Source organism: Podarcis liolepis (genome assembly GCF_965112155.1).
Source record: "Podarcis liolepis genome assembly, chromosome: 6".
NCBI classification, from domain to species: Eukaryota; Metazoa; Chordata; class Lepidosauria; order Squamata; family Lacertidae; genus Podarcis; species Podarcis liolepis.
The window spans coordinates 15,992,739-16,012,124 of NC_139559.1; the positions used below are offsets into that span (position 1 = coordinate 15,992,739).

Consider the following 19,386-nt stretch of genomic DNA (forward strand, 5'->3'; position numbering starts at 1 on the left):
AACCTGGGATGGTAGCCCATCTAGGAGAAGGAGAACTCTGATCCTAAACATCTGCTGCCTTGTGGGACATCTTTGGGAGAAGAAAAGGCTAAGTAGTATGGGTTGTATGGGGGGGTTGCACTCTGTTACTGTCTTCTGTTGCATACCATATTGAGGACCAATCCACCAGAAGGTGGGTGCAAACCTTCAAAATATAAATAATTACAATGTACAAGAACTGGAGCAGTCATTGAGGCTGAGGTGGTACTTGCAAAGATCTCATACGTGATAAAATGTTGTTCAACCACATCAAGAACGCGACCCAGCTGCCTGAAGGTGATGGAGGAAAAAAGCATTCCGACAGGCAGTTCTGGTAAAGCAGGCTTAATACAGGTGATGGCTGCAGGCAATTTTTAGGGGCTGGAAAATAGGCCTTGCAGCTCCAGTAAGAATGCAAGAACACCCAGCATCCAATGTGACATGGACCCCAGAGCTATGGTCCTAACATTGGGAATGATTGGGTTCAAGAGGCACAGCAACAGCTAGCTGGGGAATCTTAATCTTATGAGGTTGTAGTGATGAACACTAGCATGCCATTAAGGATGATGCATGGAGCCCAGGGACTGCACAATAGCAGAGCAGGGTGTTCCTCATGCAAAAGCCGAGAAGGGGGGGAGGGAGGGAGAGAAAATGAATATAAAGAAAGAATGTTGATACTAACATTTAGCTGCTGAAACTATTCATCCTTTGTGGGAAAGGTAATCTTTTCCACAATATTTCTGAGAGCTACTTTATACCAACAGACTAGTCATCCATGTAACCCAGTATTATCTATGCTGACTATTAGTGGCTCTTTGTTTTTTTCAGTCTTGCTGCCAGATATCCTTTTAAGCTAGACATGTTGAGGATAGAGCACAAGACCCTCTGCATACAAAACATCTGCTTCAACCATTAAGCTATCGCTCTTCCCCGTCATACCATTCACAACTATCTCATACACAAGCATTTTAAAAATACAATTCTACCATACAAACAGGAGACTAGAAAGGAGAATAAGGCTTCTGAAACCATGGCAGCAAGGAAGAATCTGTGTGAAATGGTTTATCCCACCACTGTCTTATTCATCCCTGCTTAATACCACAATCTCCCCTTTGTTCTTCAACACTGTCCTTGCAATTTCAACCTTCTTTTGTAAAAAAAATTCTCCAAATTAAATTACCTTGGTTCTTTGAAATCTGCATTTACAGTTGTCTAAAACAAATGAGCAACAGATCAGGAAAAAGAGAGAAGGGAGGAAGGAAAAGAAGATCAGGTGTCCTTGATATAGTATCTTTTGGGCACACTACACATCTTCACACAAAATTCCCATAGCTATTCATCTCAGAGGTAGTCAACTAGGTTGTCCTCCAGATCTGTTATACTACAACTCTCATCATTCCTGACCACTGGTCCAGCTAGCTAGGGCTAATTGAAGTTGACAACATCTGGAGCCCAAAACATTGGCCACCCCTCACCTACACATATTTCTAAAATAATGCAACTTCCTGGTTGCCACAGCTCCAGGCTTCTGCACACTTTTGTGAGAGTTCTAAAGAACCCAGACCTCCAAATAAGTATGTATATGATCAGATTGCTGCCTGGACAAGAATTTTGTGGCAATGCTCTTTATTATTTATATTTTAACATCATGGAACCCAATGTAGTGTACACATGGTTCTCAGGCAGCTGGCTAGACAGGCACTGGCTAGACCCAGAGCTGCTTGCTCCAGTGAAGTGGTATTCTCATGTGTCTTCAGACTGTTCCCCATCTTTGTACACCCAGATGGAGAGCTGTATTTTGGAACTCACTACAGCCAGAGACTATGTAGGGATTCTGTTTGTGGTTAAAAAGAAAGCCATCAAATTCAATCCATGAACTATTATCCTGCTCCTGAAATAATGCTTAAAATCTTTCAGTTTATTTCTCAGCAAGAGGACAACGGGTGCAGAACAGCTATCTGAACAAATAAAAGTTAAGTAACATGGACCTTCCTTCTCTTATTCAAGACAGGACACATTTTTGCTCTCACAGAAATCTTTATGTCATCCACCACTTCTCACAGCACTGTAGACTTAGTGACATTTTGAAAAATGCTTATTACTCTGCACAACAAGCAGCCATAGGTACAGAATCCCTTCAGGCTATCCTGGGAACATTCACCTCAAGGGACTTTTTTCTGCATTATGCACTTTCCATGACTTTATAATTTCCATGGGACTGCACACTCACTGCTCCCATAAGCTGGATCTGCCATTGTACATTATAAAGCTGATACGTCATACACCATGCCTGAAATTTTTCACATGTCAACAGTCCCAGCTGTAATGCTGTTAAAATTGCTTGTGTATTAGCCTGGGCCTTACTACATTTTGTTACAGTGCTTAATAAGAAACTCAGAATAAACAGAATTTCTGAGGAAGAAGCTTGTTTCACTATGGGCAGATAATAATATATACTAACCACTTCTTGGATAGCGAAGTTAAGGTTGCTTGAGAATGTAATAGCCAACCAAGACAAAAGCTCATGATTGAGTGAACTGGCTGCCTAGCAAAAGACTTATCTTCCAAGGCAGTTATTAAGCATGCATAGGATTGTTGGCAAGAATGGCACCCAATTAATATTAATTGATCATGTCAGTCTTAATAAATTAATCTATCCATTAAATCCACAAAACTGTAGATATATAAACATTATTTTTAAGCGAAAAAAACGTATGTTGTGGTAGATTGTTCCCATCCCAAAAAATAAACGCCAATTTCTTTTTGATCTGTTTTTTTGCTTAAGCTAATCAAGAAAAGGTCATGATCTTAACTATAGCAGATTCTCACCAACCCACACACTATCCCAATCATTTGAAATCATCTGCTCTACCTCTGACAGCTGAAGTTTCACCCCCCACCCACTTTTGAAGTTAGTCTTCTTAGCCATAAAGATAGAAATTTACTTTAAAAAAGAAAAAGTGGAGATTCTCAGGATGCCAATTTTCACATCATGCCCTGCTCAGATTCTACACTTGGATAGAATCATAGAATGCAGACAGCACTACATTCAGATTTAGGATTTCAAATTATAATTGGAATTGGATGGGATCAAAAAGCCATCCAATAATACACCTACACAAAACCCACTGAGGCAGGACCATTTATCGTTCAAGGCTCTGTCACAGACTACTTTGTTTACACAATCCAGTCTACATGGGGAGCATAGCTCAATCAGTAAAGCATGAGTCTTCATCTCAATGTCATGGGTTCAAGCCCTACATTGGGCAAAGGATTCTTGCATTGCAGGGGTTGGACTAGATGACCCTTGTGGTCCCTTCCAGCTTTATGATTCTATGATTATTTCTATGAAGAGAACAGGCACTCCAGAGAAAAACAATTGCAAAACAAAAGCTCTGCAGGGTCAAGGTGAATATTAGATCCCTTCTCAGATTTCTTCTGATTTCTAAATTTTCAGAGAACTTAAAAAAAAATTATAATTTGTCTCTTCATAGTATGAATGACTTACATTTCTCTAAACGCTGAAATATGCTATATGTTGCTTATGCAGCGCTCTTTGGGCTGTCCACCACTCCTATATTTACACTGCATCCATAAAAAGAGCCCTGGGTCTGCAGAGCTGACGACAGCATACTTTAACCCCTGTCATCAACCAGGAAACTGAGGACCACTGGGAGGTTGTTCGCCTTGCCTCCTAGAAATAGCATCTTGGCAAACAGGAGACCAACATGGCCCCATTCACAAATCAAAGGAGGAGCTGTCGTCCCCCACCCCCGTTCCTTGTCTGAAATAACATTTGGCATGAACTGCCAGTTGCCTAGGAATGAAGAAACAAAATGGGAAGGACATTCTGGCACCTTTCTATCAACTAATGAAAAAAGAAACATCAATTTGTTTTTCAAGGGGAAGGTCACCCTGGCCCAAACTGGATAAAAATGCTCAACACTTTGTTCTGGCCCCGAAGAACTGTTCTGCCTCCTCTACCTTTTATCTCCACTCACTTTCCCTAGCATGCTTTGCCTTTTTAGTTTCTACATCTGGTGGCAGGACCTTGTTTCTCTCTCTCAATATGAGCTGCTTTGGGAGACAATACCTGTTTTTAAAAACGGATAAAACTACAACTTGAATAAGAAAGTGAAGGGGTTCTGGGAGATGATATATAATGAGTCAAAGAAGATGTTGAAATATACTTTTGTAAAGAAACCAGAAACCTTCCTTCTAGGAATAACAAGAAATGAAATAAATAAAAAGGACTGTAAACTTTTTCAGTATGCAATAACAGCAGCGAGAATATTAATGGCCCAAAAATTGAAGCAGGAAGAACTACTGACTCTGGAGGAATGGAGAATGAAGTTAACGGACTATGCAGAACTGGACAAGTTAACCGGGAAAATTAGATATCAACGAGATCACAAGTTCATTGAGGACTGGGAAAAATTTTCAGAGTATTTGAAGAGTGTATGTGATGAGCAAACAACGCTAGTGGGTTTTAAAGAAGCTTTGTGAAAAAATAAGGAATATTGCAAGAATGCAAATATGTTTATAAAGGTGCCCTAAAAGGCGATACTAAATTTGAGGAATGCGTAGATAAAAATTTAAACACGGATGATTGTCAGAGAAGCTGAGGGAAGTCCAAAAGATGAAAATATGTTATTTGGGAAATTGTTTGATTGGAGATATTTGTGTAAAACTTAATAAAAATTTATTTTTTAAAAAACAACAACTACAACTTGAATGAAGATTGTTCATTAAGATCTACATTGTGGGGCTATGATTGCCTATTACAGTGTTGCTAAGAGTTTCCTGCCAAAGAAGCCTTGTGTGTTGCAGAACATTCTGGGAAGTGTTCAGTGATACACACTCCATTCACAGAGCAGTAGCAAGACTTGTTGGATCGCATTGTCACTTCACATAAACAGGGCATGCCCTAAGGCTGCACATTTTAAGGTATGACTGATAGCAGCGAGCAAGCTGTCATGTGGAAAAACCTCTTTCCACTCTTAATTCTTGTTAAGATTCTGAGAAACCCCAGGATTTCTTGGGAAATGGTGTGAAACTCCCTGGGTTATAGACCTAATATTCTGACTAACCTTTAGAATACAGGTTTAGACAGCTTCAAAAATACAACTTTTTAAGCCAATGCTGTAGATCAGGCATGGGAAGACTTTCGTCCTCCAGGTATTACTAAACTACAACTCCCATCCATACTTGCTAATGCTGTTGGGAGTTGTAGCAGCTTTTGGATAGTCCCTACCATCAAGGTGATGGAGATTCTATAAAGGAAAAGTCGCGGGAAATGAAGTAAGGAAACGGCACAAGCTGGGTCAAGTGACTTAATCTAAGTGAGGAATGGAGTGCTGAGTGATCACAACAATGAACTTTAATCTAAATCCTGGTGTGTGCAAAGGAGGCAATGAATAAAACAAGAACACTCAATTATCCTCTGTTGTATTAAGTAATGAAGTCTGCGGTGGAGCTTATGATCCACAGTCACAACACCCACACTTAGCTGTCAAAAAAAGCCCATTTGTAGCTAGAATGTTGAGGGCAATGGAAAGGGTTGCTGCACATAAATTACATATGCCATATCAAAGAAATGTAGAATACTATATGTATTATTATTATTTCTTGTCTGTATTGGGTCTAGATCACCTCTCAGCATATACTTAAAGGAGGAGGAACACCAGGGGAACAATGATAATTGCTGCTTTAAATAAAAAACAAAACATTAACTACCGGAAACTTAGCAACCAACTCCCTTTGGCCTCATTTGTTATACCTCATCTTGCTTCTGTGGGTAATCTGTGGTCTGTTTTCAGTTTTAACAATAGAGCAGAAGAAACCAAGAAGGAATTTCAGATACTTTGGTGTATTGATGTCTGAATATGATACTGCTGTCCACATTCTTTTGGACTAAATGTGCAGGTTGTTCTTTAAGGCCAATCAGGGGTGCGGGAACTACAAATATTAAAGCCTTGAAAACAAAGGTACTGTATTTATTTGAAAATAAGAACTGGTTTTCAGTTGCTTCAAACAGGTATCATTGGGATATAGAATATAAGTACAAATATATTTATTTGGACTCTATGTTTTGTTTCATGGTGCAGCCCTAAACACAATTGACAGGCAATCATTTTGGATTATTATCTCTGCTGTAGATGTGACTACTGAAGGTTAAGCAGTTTGTGGATTAGCAATTAACTTTCTACAACATTCCTTAATTGTTCTTTTATTTCAGTGTTTTCAGAGAAGATTGGCAGATGAAATTGAGGAGACTCATTCATCCAACTATTACATGACTAGGCTTCTTGGATTGCTTTCAAAATTTCAGCCTCTATATTTAAGCAAAAATTCATTCTAATCATGTCTATTTACAAGGAGCAAACACATGCACAACACCTCCTTGATTATACACTTATGAGAAACCAAAACTATCATTGCAATGAAATGTCAGAAACAACGTGAAGGATGCTATTATATACAAAACTTGGCTGCACAGGGCAGGATAGATTATTAGCAAACACTGGATTAAAAATGTACTGGTTTTAAAAGCCATAACTGTTGGACAGTAATACAAACAGACAAACCCACCATTGCATTAAACCTTACCATTAGAACCTAAATATGGGACAATTACTCTTAAGCCTGATCGACAACACTCCTGTATTCCTCAGGACCATGTTGATGCCCTCCCATTGCATTTCCCATTTCCCAGTAGGTCTGGACCACGAAATCCAGTTGTGTGCAGGCAACAGCAATACCTGCTACAGTGGTGCCTCGCAAGACGAAATTAATCTGTTCCGTGAGTCTCTTCGTCTAGCGGTTTTTTCGTCTTGCGAAGCAACCCTATTAGCGGCTTAGCAGATTAGCGCTATTAGCGGTTTAGCGGCTATTAAAGGCTTAGCGGCTTAGCTGCTAAAAGGCTATTAAAGACTTAGCGGCTTAGAAAAAGGGGGGGGGAGCGAAAAAAATCTCAAGACTCGCAAGACATTTTCGTCTTGCGAAGCAAGCCCATAGGGAAATTCGTCCTGCGAAGCGCATTGAAAAACGGAAAACCCTTTCGTCTAGCGGGTTTTCCGTCTTGCGAGGCATTCGTCTTGCGGGGGACCACTGTAGTCCCAATGCTCAATAGGGATCTGTAAGTCTGTCACAGTCTATCCTGTGGCCGGAGCTGTAGGAACTATTCTAATCAGTTTTGGTGGTGGTAGGGAATCCTACAGAGCAACTACTCTATGTAACCTCCTGACCTCCAGTTTGTCTAGAATGTTTGTCTAGAATAACCATCTGCCGACACAAGGGGAGAGAGAGGCGGCTATGCCAGTCCACCTGGGACAGCGGTGGTTCAGATACTTCATTTTGGCCAGTTTTAGCAAGCTTTCCGACAGGTAGGACTAAGCACAGCATCACAAAAAGGCTCCAGTGGACAGGACGGCTGCCTCAACCTGCCTCACTGGCCTGCCTGGAAAAAGTTTAGAGGCACTGAGCAAAGCAGGAAGATATGAAGCATGCCAAAGTATTAGATTACGCTGGAATTCCCTACTTTACATCATGATTCACTGCTTACTGTAAGCTGCTGTAAGTCGGAAAGAAAAGCTGAGTTTTTAAGAGTTTCTTAAAATAAAAAATATGCTGCTGCTAACTTCCGTGAGGTTATACTGGCTTCAATTCAACCTTCTCAGCTCAGCAAGGTCATAGATGGGCCTGGAAGTATACACTTGGAAACTTTTTGGCACAGAAGTCTATGACAGCTTGACTGCATGAGGGCTTCTTTCTTCTTTGGCGATCACTCGCAGCCGAGTAAGATTGTTTTCCATAAACACAGTTTTAACAATGAGTACATAAGTGACCGTGGAGGCCACTTCTGGAACCACACGTCCTTCCTCAGTGGGGACATTGGTTTCTGGGCTGGAGTTGATCACAGTGTGGATTTGCCAAGCGTGCCTTCCTCTTAGCACGTTTCCCCCTTGCATCCTGAGTTTGAGTGTCTTCAAAGCCCATGACACCTTTGGTAAAGGCTGTTCTCCACTGATCAGAAAGAAAATGGCCTGAACTAGACCTTCAGAAATCTAGATCCCTGAGGTTGAGTTGATACTACCATGCTATTACTCAGCACAAAAGGGCTTATCTTTCCCATATCATTTGAAGGTTATATTGTGACCTCCTTAATGCTATTTGTTCTTTTGCCTTATCTCCTCCTGGCTTTATGGAGGTACAGTAAGTTACAAAAGGAACTAGGAGATAATCATTATCTAGCAGGAGACCTCAGTCTATCAGGCGGCCTTGAGGAAATTCTATTTTCTCAGCCTCCTTGCTATACTCTTTCCATCCCCAGCCCACATTCATCTGCAAAGTGGGAATAATGCCACTCTCCTTTACCAAGCTGTAGGAAAGACTGCTGCAACAACAGTCCCCTCATGAGCGGTAACAAGCCTCAGTTAACACCTCAATTTTAAAAGCCTTCACTTGCCAGTGCTGGGAGAGGAACGTAGTCAATTTGCCAATGAATCAGCCCAAGTCTACATAAAATTCAAGTTCCATAGAGCACCCTCAGTGACCAACCAACTGCTCAACCTTGGGTGGTTTGCACCATGGTTGAAAGGTGAACATGCAGTATGGTTGGTGTATGAGTGGTGCTAAAATTGTAGCTGCTTTGCTTCTCCTCCAACTGTGCTGCTGGGAACTAAGCAACCATTTGGCCTAGCACAGGAGTGATGCACCAGCACACTGCTTGGTCATAGTTAAGCTTAAACTTAGCTGGTTTAAAGTGAGGTGCAAACCAGACAGTCAGTTTTAAGAATGTTAACCGGTGCGTTAACATAACCTATGTAGGTACATAACCTATGTAGCTCTGAAAATCCCGATTCAGAGAGAACTTACATATATCTAGTCCATTTTATATCCCACATTTCTTACAAGTAGCTCAAGATGTTTAGGTTTTCCCTCCTCCTCATGTTATGCTTGTAACAACTCTGGGGAAGTAGGCAAGAGGTGGACCATTTTGACTGGTGAGATACTAATCTTGCAAATTTAATAAATAAAATTTAAGATTGTGCTCTATTGTAACTGATGGCCACCTGTCATGTTTGATCTAGTTGAGATTCCTGCATTGCAGGCGGTTGGACTAGATGACTCTTGGGGTCCCTTCCAACTCTACAATTCTATGATCCTGAGATATTGTTTTTATGATTTTTGTGAGCCACCATAGGAGGCACTGTAAACAGAGTCAGCAGGAAAATGTTTTCAAACTCACACTGGGACTTTGTGTCATGTGCATTAAGGAATTTTGGGAGGAACCTTCCCACACACAAAAATTTAGCAGAAAACCCAAGAACCATTTTGTTTGTGCTACATTTGATAAGATCTTGAAGAGGAGATGAATCAACACATCTGGCCCTTGGGTGTAGGGCACCAGATCCTGACTTTCCAGGAAAAGGCGTAGTCTTCAGATGAACTGACATGAAGATAAGAATGGCTAGAAGCACACACATGTAAATGCACACTGGTGTCCGATAAGAGAGACTGATTCCATCACAGACTGAGACTGAGAAGCTTTGGAAGACCTTCCCTTACTACTTAGCGCAACTACTCTCTCCCATACGCAAAACCTAAGATAAAAGGATGTACTAATGTTTCCAGAGGGTTTTGTTGTTGCCGCTGGTCACACTGGAAGAGAGTCAATTAAAAAACTCTTTGTATGGGTCACAGCTCATGTGCACGAGTCATTGGGCAAAGCTAACTTTGTTGACCCCACAGACCTTGCTCATTTGAAAATATGCCTATCAGGGTTTAATGCACAGGGGAAAGGTGAGAAGAAATCTTTGGCATCTTTAACCCCACATATGTGCACACCTAGCTTCTATCCTGCAAACAAAACAATAAAATCCACAAGTGGGATCTGCATTAAAACGATGTAGTGTAAGGTTAGTCAACCTTCTTATACATACCGCCCACTAATGTATCTTTCTTGATGGTAAAATTTCTTCACCGCCCACCAGTGCTCGATGGAAGGAGGATTCAGATTGTGCCGGAGAACCCCCTACCGCCCTCCTAGAATCCTGAAATGCCCACTAGTGGGTGGTAGGGGCCAGGTTGACAACCCCTGGTGTAGTGCACCAGCCAGCCATGCCTTCTTTTGAGATACTTCATTCCATTCACACATACACCCGTATTTTCCATTCCCCCAATAATAAGTCAGTATTCCATAACTACTGAGTATGCTCAGTTCTGACAGGGATGTGTTCCCTCAGCTTAGGGGTCTTTCTACACCAACACAATTTTGTACTTCTGCAAACCTTGGGATCCTCCTGAACCTGCTGAACCTCTTGGACGTAAATGGTGCCATTTGGGTTACAGAAAGATCAGCACTTTAAGAAAGAGTTACCATATTTTTCGCCCTATAGGACGCATTTTCCCCCCTCCAAAAATGAAGGGGGAATGTGTGTGCGTCCTATGGGGCGAATGCAGGCTTTCGCTGAAGCCTGGAGAGCGAGAGGGGTCGCACCCACCCCTCTCGCTCTCCAGGCTTCAGGAAGCTCTCCCACGGCTTGTGGAGAGCTGCCTGTTCTGGGGGCTGGGAAATAAATTTCCCCCCTTTATTTCCCCCCCAAAAAACTAGGTGCGCCCTATGGGCCGAAAAATACGGTAACTATTAGTATATAGCATGAGTAGGCAAACAAAGGCCCGGGGGCCAGATCCGGCCCAATCGCCTTCTAAATCCAGCCCGTGGACAATCCGGGAATCAGCATGTTTTTACATGAGTGGAATGTGCCCTTTTATTTAAAATGCATCTTTGGGTTATTTGTGGGGCATAGGAATTTGCTCATTCCCCCTCCCCCCAAAAAATATAGTCCAGCCCCCCAGAAGGTCTGAGGGACAGTGGACTGGCCCCCTGCTGAAAAAGTTTGCTGACCCCTGGTATATAGGATGTGAATAAATCTAGTTAATCTGAATTTCCCCTGAATTCCAAAATGGGTAAGGACCAGATGTGACACTGGACTTATCTGCAGAGGACGAAGAATGAAAGGCTTGTTTTCAGAATTTATATCTCATCTTATCAGTGGCTATGAACAATAATATTGCACAATAAAACCATTATCCATGAAACAATAAAAATGCAGCAGAAAACAGCAGAAAAAGGAGGCCAACAGTAAAACAAGTGATAAAAAACTATGCTCAAGAGGGAGGACAAAGTAATTAAGTGCCATTAAAAGCTCAAAGGGAAAAGATAGCCTTTGCCTGGCACCTACAAGGTACTAACCATGACACCAAGCGAACACATCTTGGAAGAAAGCCTCACATTTTGGCCACAAAGGCTGTTATTTGTCCACCTAGCCTGAGGAGGGTGGGCTCCAGAGAAAAGCCACTGAGAGATCTTTATCGAGTGTTGGGTAGCAGTGGGCAGGTAGGTTTGAAAGGCTGGACTTGAAAGATTTGCAGGGTGAAGACATTAAACACACACATTTGCCATTTTTGGAAACTTTTTCAGGCACAATTTACATTCTTTTATCCTCAGTCATGGGGCTCATATATATAGCTGTGTTAAATATGACTCTTGCAAATCCAGTTTTCATTTAAAACAAACACTGATCAGGATTCGCAGTAGAAAGCTGAACTTCTACGAGTTATAAGATAATCACTGCACAAAGATTTATTGTTATGGGCAATATGCCCATTGTTATATAATACAACTATTGATGTTCCAACTGTCTTTGCAGCTCATATTTCCTTTTTGATATCATTTAATAGTCAAGTGGGCTCCAACAGAAAGTAGCATAGCAAACCTGTTTAGGCCTGTTTTAATGTTATTTGGCTGCCATGAACAAGGAAGGGAACCAGCACAACTGGAACAGCCAGCTCTAAAAGGAATCAATACTTCAATAGATCCGTTTCTATTGACTTTTCAACATAGCAAGCCAAGAAAGCATCATTATACCAAAGTCCACAGTATTCTCTGTGGTAGGACTGAATTGGTCACTGCTGGCTTCATTTCGACATGCATAACAATGACTTTTTCACATCACTTTACAAAATCACAAAGTTGCAAGGAACAAAAGGTCATTAAATTGAACCTATGACTGCCATAAAACCAACACAACAGACCTCACCCTAGACCCACCTTCTCACTGACTGATCAAATAAGCTAGGGAAGTGGTGCTCAGTTAGGAGTCTGGGGACACCTGGGGATTTGCCAGGGACTCACTTGTTAATTGCACAGTGAAAGCCACAATGATGATCCACAGATCACCCAGCCTCTGCTCATGACCAGGGCCTGCTTGCTAGCAGCGGGGAAAACTTGTGAAAGGGTTGCTGGATTGCAAGTGAATTAGGACTGGGCAAAAACCTCTGACACAGTTTATTAGGGCTCTTGCAATTGGAGTGGCAGGGGGCAGTGAGAGGGGTGGAGAGAGAAAGCAAATGGCTTGCTCCACGGGTAGGGTTCACATGTTTATCATTTAAAAAAGGTAAGGGATCCCTTCCCCTTGCTCTCTACTTTTTAACGGAAAAGAACTTCTAATTGCTTTCAATGACTACCAAGTTTCGAGGACTCTCCCACTGCTTGTAGTAGGGTTTTCAGTGAATCTTGCTTTTGAGTTTGGGATTCATGTCTCATCCTGGAAGTCCAACAGCAGAAATAGCTAAGCAAGTTGCCACTATGATTAGTACAACAGCTCACCCTTTGATGATTTAGTTTAGTGCTAGGGCACTGTCTGGAAATAGGCAATTTGTGATAGTATACCTAAAATCCTTTGCTTATTAGGGGCCACCCCACATTTTCTTCAAAAAATTGCTTTGTACAGGTAACTACCATAGAGTTATCAAAATTTTCAAAAGCAGGGGGTACATGGCTTGGCTTTTGAAAAATAGTGGATACTCAGTAATAAGCTAATTGGGAACCACTGAGCTAGGGACACCCTAGCACAGCAGTACCCAAGTGCAGCCACCAGGGGCTAAATACCGTATTTTTCTGTGTATAAGACTAAGTTTTTCCCCTAAAAAATAATGTCAAAAATTAGGGGGAGTCTTATACACGGATACATCTCCACCCATTTTTCTTAAATCTGAGTCCCCCAAAATAGGAGGCATCTTATAGACAGAAAAATACGGTAGCTTATACAGGCATTTAAGCTATGAAAGCACCTGCACACTGTTTACTGTTGTCATCATAAAAAGAGTCAACTTACAAAATGGTGCCCATCGCACATGTTATGTAGCTGGCCAGCACTTGGTACATTTCTCCACCGGAGAAACTCAAAATGTGTCCACAGAGTACATAGCTCCTCAAGGCTTGGGAAAGTGAGCCGTGCCACAAACCACATGCATAGGCAAACTCTCTAAGTACCACTAGCCAATCTTCTGCCCTGGGGAAAATTCATTCCAACTTGAAACATACTTATCTCATTTTGACTTTAGACGTGATTAAGTCAGAGACTGCTGCTTTATACAATGACCGCTCCCCGCTTAAAATGGGGGGCGCCCTTTGCGTGGACGCGTGCAGCCCCTAGATCTGGAGCGGCTCCAACAGCATAGGCTTGGCTTTGCCTTCCCTCAGGTGGGATACCTGGAGGTCTCCACCTACCTCAGTCAGTTGTCCAATACCACCTGGGGGAAGCGTTGCCAAGGAGACCAGGCCAGGTAGGGGAGGGATTACCTGCCCACACAATAGAGGGAGGATCTTACCTAGGAATCCACACTTGGCTCCAGAGCTTCGGTGGTCCTTAGGCGCACCTATGGCCTCATCAGGTACGTATTGGTTTTGCATCTCACTATCATAGCTTGCCAGCAGGTGCAGTGGACAGCAGGCATCGCGCTCATTATCGACGAGGGGAGACTGCCCATGGACCTCAACTGAAATCTGTGCAGTGATTTTCTAAACTATTGCTTGTTTTATTTTGCAGCCTTTAGTAGCGATCCCTGCTGCGACTCAGTCCTTGCCTTATCTCCTCCCCTCCCATTATTTGAACCCTTCCTTTATCACTAGTGTGTGTTTGCAAATTGATAGCGGGCATTTTCTACCAATCATTGCCCCCCCCCTTGTTCTACGGATTCCCTAGCATACCCTACTCTATTAGCCCCACACCATGCCACCAAAGAGTCAGGCTGCTTCTCTGCCCCGCATCAGAAGGGGCACTGTAAGGGGCGCGTCCACCAAGCCTGCCCAGAGACAGGCCACTGGACAGCGTAAGGCGCGTGCGACCAGGGAGGAGCAGCCCAAGAAGACCGCGCCCAAGAGGGCAGCAGCACTTAGAGGGTCTTTTGGGTCCATGAGCCCACTAGCCATGGCGAGTCGCGCCGGCAAGGGCTCGGCTGCCAAGCCGAGATGTACAGAGAGCTCCTCCTCCAGCGGAGAACATCTGGGTCTGCAGCCAAAGATCTCCATTGCCTGGTTCGGACAACGGGGAAGGCGTTGGGATCCCCTGCTCCCTCGGTTGCGTCACGAACTTGCGTTCCACAGTGGGATGCCCTGCTCCCTCGGTTGCGTCATGAACTTGCGTTCCACGGTGGGATGCCCAGCTCCCTCGGTTGCGTCATGAACTTGCGTTCCACAGTGGGATGCCCTGCTCCCTCGGCTGCGTCACGAACTTGCGTTCCACGGTGGGATGCCCTGCTCCCTTGGCTGCGTCACGAACTTGCGTTCCACGGTGGGATGCCCTGCTCCCTCGGTTGCGTCATGAACTTGCGTTCCACGGTGGGATGCCCTGCTCCCTCGGTTGCGTCACGAACTTGCGTTCTGCCACCCGCCAAGCGCGGTTGTGCTCCACCTCTGCGAAAATGACTTGGTCATGCGCAAAAGCATAATTTTGATCAAAACAGCGATCGCAGACCTGGAAAGCGTGCACGCCACTCACCCCAATATCACGATTTTCTGGTACGAACCTCTACCACGCTTGCATTGGCGTGGCAACATCAAACCCACTAGACTTAATTACACTGTGGAAAAAATCAATAGGGCAGTGCGCTCTGCAACCACTCGCATGGGAGGTCAGGTCATGAAACACCCCAACATTAAAGTTTACATGCAGGAGCTATTTCAGCCCGATGGCGTGCACCTATCGGACCTGGGTAATGAGCGTTGGCTGAGCGACATCAGGCATGGCCTGATTGATTGGTGGAGGATGGCAAAGGCGTCTTTCAGATGTTGGTAGTCTTGGCGGCGAAACCGCAATTGCGGTCTCGGGTGGCGGTATCAGGCCTTGGGCGGAATCCTTTTGTCCATCTTCCTCTTGCGGCGGCGATACCAGGGTTCCCCGTTAAAGGGGTTTTCTGGAGGGAGGCTTTGGCCGTACACCAAAAGGTCGTCATTGCTCCCTCCTGCGGCGGCGGCGTTACGGGGGCGGCCATCTCTGCTTGAACATATGTTCTCCAGAGCCGGCCCATCCCCCCCCCACACACTGGATAACCCTGATGCTCCCTAGGTCCCCGGCTGGGGACCGGGGAGGGAGAACGCCCAATGCCTGAGCCAAGGTCTACCCACATTTGAAATTTAATAAAGTTGTGGCCAATTTAATCCCATAGCACGTTGTCTTGAGTCGTTATTCACATGACGGGGGGACCGTGCAGGATCTGGGGACTCCGCCTGTCCACGCAATGACCGCTCCCCGCTTAAAATGGGGGGCGCCCTTTGCGTGGACGCGTGCAGCCCCTAGATCTGGAGCGGCTCCAACAGCATAGGCTTGGCTTTGCCTTCCCTCAGGTGGGATACCTGGAGGTCTCCACCTACCTCAGTCAGTTGTCCAATACCACCTGGGGGAAGCGTTGCCAAGGAGACCAGGCCAGGTAGGGGAGGGATTACCTGCCCACACAATAGAGGGAGGATCTTACCTAGGAATCCACACTTGGCTCCAGAGCTTCTCCCACCCTACCCACCCTCAGTTAAGGTCTTATTTTGCAGGTTAACTATTCTTCATAGGTTTTGCAGGTTAACTTTTCTTCACAGGTATGCGGGCGCTGCTACGTTAAGGTCGCTGTTAAAGGGCCGGAAAGGAATTTCCCTGCATTGGCAGGTTTCGCCTTTCCCGTAGCAAAACGTCACAACTTTGGCGGTATCAGGCCTTGGGCGGAATCCTTTTGTCCATCTTCCTCTTGCGGCGGCGATACCAGGGTTCCCCGTTAAAGGGGTTTTCTGGAGGGAGGCTTTGGCCGTACACCAAAAGGTCGTCATTGCTCCCTCCTGCGGCGGCGGCGTTACGGGGGCGGCCATCTCTGCTTGAACATATGTTCTCCAGAGCCGGCCCATCCCCCCCCCACACACTGGATAACCCTGATGCTCCCTAGGTCCCCGGCTGGGGACCGGGGAGGGAGAACGCCCAATGCCTGAGCCAAGGTCTACCCACATTTGAAATTTAATAAAGTTGTGGCCAATTTAATCCCATAGCACGTTGTCTTGAGTCGTTATTCACATGACGGGGGGACCGTGCAGGATCTGGGGACTCCGCCTGTCCACGCAAAGTGAAATCACCGGTGCATCTAGCACCATACTGGTCTCTCTGATTTTTTCTTTACTTAATGGCCTGCAGCTGAATTCCTATTTTAAAATATATAATCAATCATAGATGCATTTATGAAGAATATCTTACCCTGAAACTAGTGATTTGTGCATTTCTGCTACCACAATCTCTGCTGAAAGACTACTCTTAATCTCACTACAGCTTCTTCAACTTTCAGTTTACTTTGAATCCTTAACTCACATTATCACAAGTATTACCACTGCAGTACATCTGTTTATAAAACTAAATTCTGACTTAAACAACGGTAGATGGCATAGTGGAAAATGGACACACATGAAAAGGAGAAAGTGGAGAAAGGAAACACATGGAAAGCCTGCAGAAAATAAAAGACAAAAGCAACCAACTAAATCAGTGTTCCTCAAGCTGTGGGTAGTGAGGGTGCAGTTCCTTAGGAGAGCATGGAAGATTTGTAAAGAACTGCACATGTCTTATTAGTAATCTGTCCACGAACAATAAGAATCTAGGGTTGCCAGTGTTGTTGGCCCTGGAATAAGTGAGAGGAAGGAGTGGGGGCCACATGTTATCTTAAGCTAGAGAAAAGATGCACTGCGAGAAGATGCAACGTGTGTATAGGAGATGGACAAGATGGGTTCCAAGGGCCACAGGATTCAACTGGCAACAGCAGTCTATGTTAAGTAGTATGGAAACCACATAGGAAACAGCCAACAAAACAACTAGCTTTAGGGAAATTCAAGGACCGTTGGAATGAAGGAGGAAGCAAATTCACAAATAGTCTTTCTTAAAGAATGGCCTATTTAGATTCCTGCATTGGAGGGAGTTGGACCAAATGAAGAAGAAGAAGAAGAAGAAGAAGAAGAAGAAGAAGAAGAAGAAGAAGAAGAAGAAGAATAGTAGTAGTAGTAGTAGTAGTAGTAGTTTGGATTTGATATCCCGCTTTATCACTACCCGAAGGAGTCTCAAAGTGGCTAACGTTCTCCTTTCCCTTCCTCCCCCACAACAAACACTCTGTGAGGTGAGTGGGGCTGAGAGACTTCAGAGAAGTGTGACTAGCCCAAGGTCACCCAGCAGCTGCATGGGGAGGAGCGGAGACGCGAACCCGGTTCACCAGATTACGAATCTACCGTTCTTAACCACTACACCACACTGGCTCAGGGTCCCTTCTAACTCCACAATTCTTATGATAAACATAATCCTAAGAGACAAAAAGAAAATACCAATTCTTAACTCTGAGGAGACAGAGAAAATGAGATGTAAGTCTGGTGCACAGTAAAAGGATACACACTTGAATGACTTTCACCAGTCTACTGAAAACAGGACCCCAAAGTCCCCTTGGGTTAAACAAATTGTGTCCTCTCTTTGAATGCACATGTGCATAGAAGAGAAAACCAAGAGCTGCAAAGTAGACTCTAGTTATGTATGTTTATAACACTGCTTAAGTCAGCACTGGGGAGTATCTGGTTGTGGGGCTGATTAAGCCCACCAGGCCTTCTCAATTCACCCACCAGGTCATTTAGGCAAAATCATACCCATCTAATCAGCTGCCTGATGTCATATGATATCAGGTAAAGCACAGGTATAGCTATGGTTTCAAACAGTGCTAAATTCAATGTTTCTTTGCAGCTGCAGGTTGTATTCTGCACTGTTTGAATGCAACACATTACCCTGTTGCATTGCTTTTAGCAGGGATCAGATACACTCCCTACCAACCTGCCAAAGTGGCCCCCAGAGAGCAGGGCACTTCTAGATCTGGTCCTCTGGACCATCCAGTTCCACAACCCTCGCTCAATTCAAAGTAATTCTGGGCTGGGATGAAGCACAAACATATACTAGAAAGGTGGGGGGAGAGGAGAGAAAGGGACAAAGCTTACCTTGTGGCAAACTTCAGTTTTAATTTCTTTGAGAGCGCGTTCAGAGAAGACACATCCACAGTTGCGTAGAAAGCAAAATCTTTGGCAAAGCAGAGAGAAAATGATGTTCAGAGGTTAAATACACAGGCAAAATGAAGCTACAGACTGCTCTAACTAAGACTGCAATCCTATGCACACTTAACTGGGAGTAATTTCTGAGTAAGCATGTATAGATTTGCTGTAAGCAATGGGGTGTAAGACAATTGTGGCTAACTTGTATTAATTGTTTTAATGGGACCCAGGCTGCAGTCATATGCACACTTAGTCTTATCACACTCAGTGGAACATAACATTTCGAGCGTATATAGGATGAGCTGCACATCCGAACTAAATTTAGCTGGATCAAGGCCAGAATTTATAAGCAAAAATTTTCAAGTCATACAAGAATGCAAAAGAAAGGTGATAAGAATAATAATAATCCATTTGTTACTGCCATTTGTCCCCAGCACACAATTCAGCCTGTGTATCCCAAAACACCCCCATGTGGTTAACACAGGAAGTGCATATTAAGAAAAGGCCTCTGCAAAATCCTCATTCATTAATATAGTAACAACTATCCCATTTCAGTAAGCATGCAATAAAAGCCAAGCATGTGCTATCACAGTACACTGGTACATCCGGTTAAGGACTTAATTCGTTCTGGAGGTCTGTTCTTAACCTGAAACTGTTCTTAACCTGAAGCACCACTTTAGCTAATGAGGACTCCTGCTGCTGCCATGCCGCCGGAGCACGATTTCTGTTCTCATCCTGAAGCAAAGTTCTTAACCCGAGGTACTATTTCTGGGTTAGCGGAGTCTGTAACCTGAAGCGTATGTAACCCGAGGTACCACTGTACATATTTAGTTTTACAGATACTAAAATTTCATACTTTTCCATATTCTTCAATGACATTAATGCTGATAAAACTTACAATATGCAGGCCTTTAGACGCTTCCCAACTTGACCTGAATAGGTTGTCCCTTGATACTCAAATAAGATTTGATTTTTCTCATAGC

The 19,386-nt window shown here is 43.9% G+C and overlaps 2 protein-coding genes across 2 annotated transcripts in view; one reads left to right on the forward strand and one right to left on the reverse strand.

The window, feature by feature from the left end:
* Nucleotides 1-6,788, forward strand: part of LOC310709050 (beta-1,3-galactosyl-O-glycosyl-glycoprotein beta-1,6-N-acetylglucosaminyltransferase 7-like) — a 35,311-nt gene extending 28,523 nt beyond the window's left edge. Inside the window, exon 5 of the mRNA XM_083508178.1 lies at nucleotides 6,257-6,788. Coding sequence (XP_083364304.1) covers nucleotides 6,257-6,282 — 26 coding nt within the window. The 3' untranslated portion in view covers nucleotides 6,283-6,788. The remainder of the gene's footprint in view (nucleotides 1-6,256) is intronic.
* Nucleotides 1-19,386, reverse strand: part of RTF2 (replication termination factor 2) — a 63,066-nt gene that overhangs the window by 40,266 nt on the left and 3,414 nt on the right. The window contains exon 5 of the mRNA XM_083508251.1: nucleotides 18,353-18,431. Coding sequence (XP_083364377.1) covers nucleotides 18,353-18,431 — 79 coding nt within the window. The remainder of the gene's footprint in view (nucleotides 1-18,352; nucleotides 18,432-19,386) is intronic.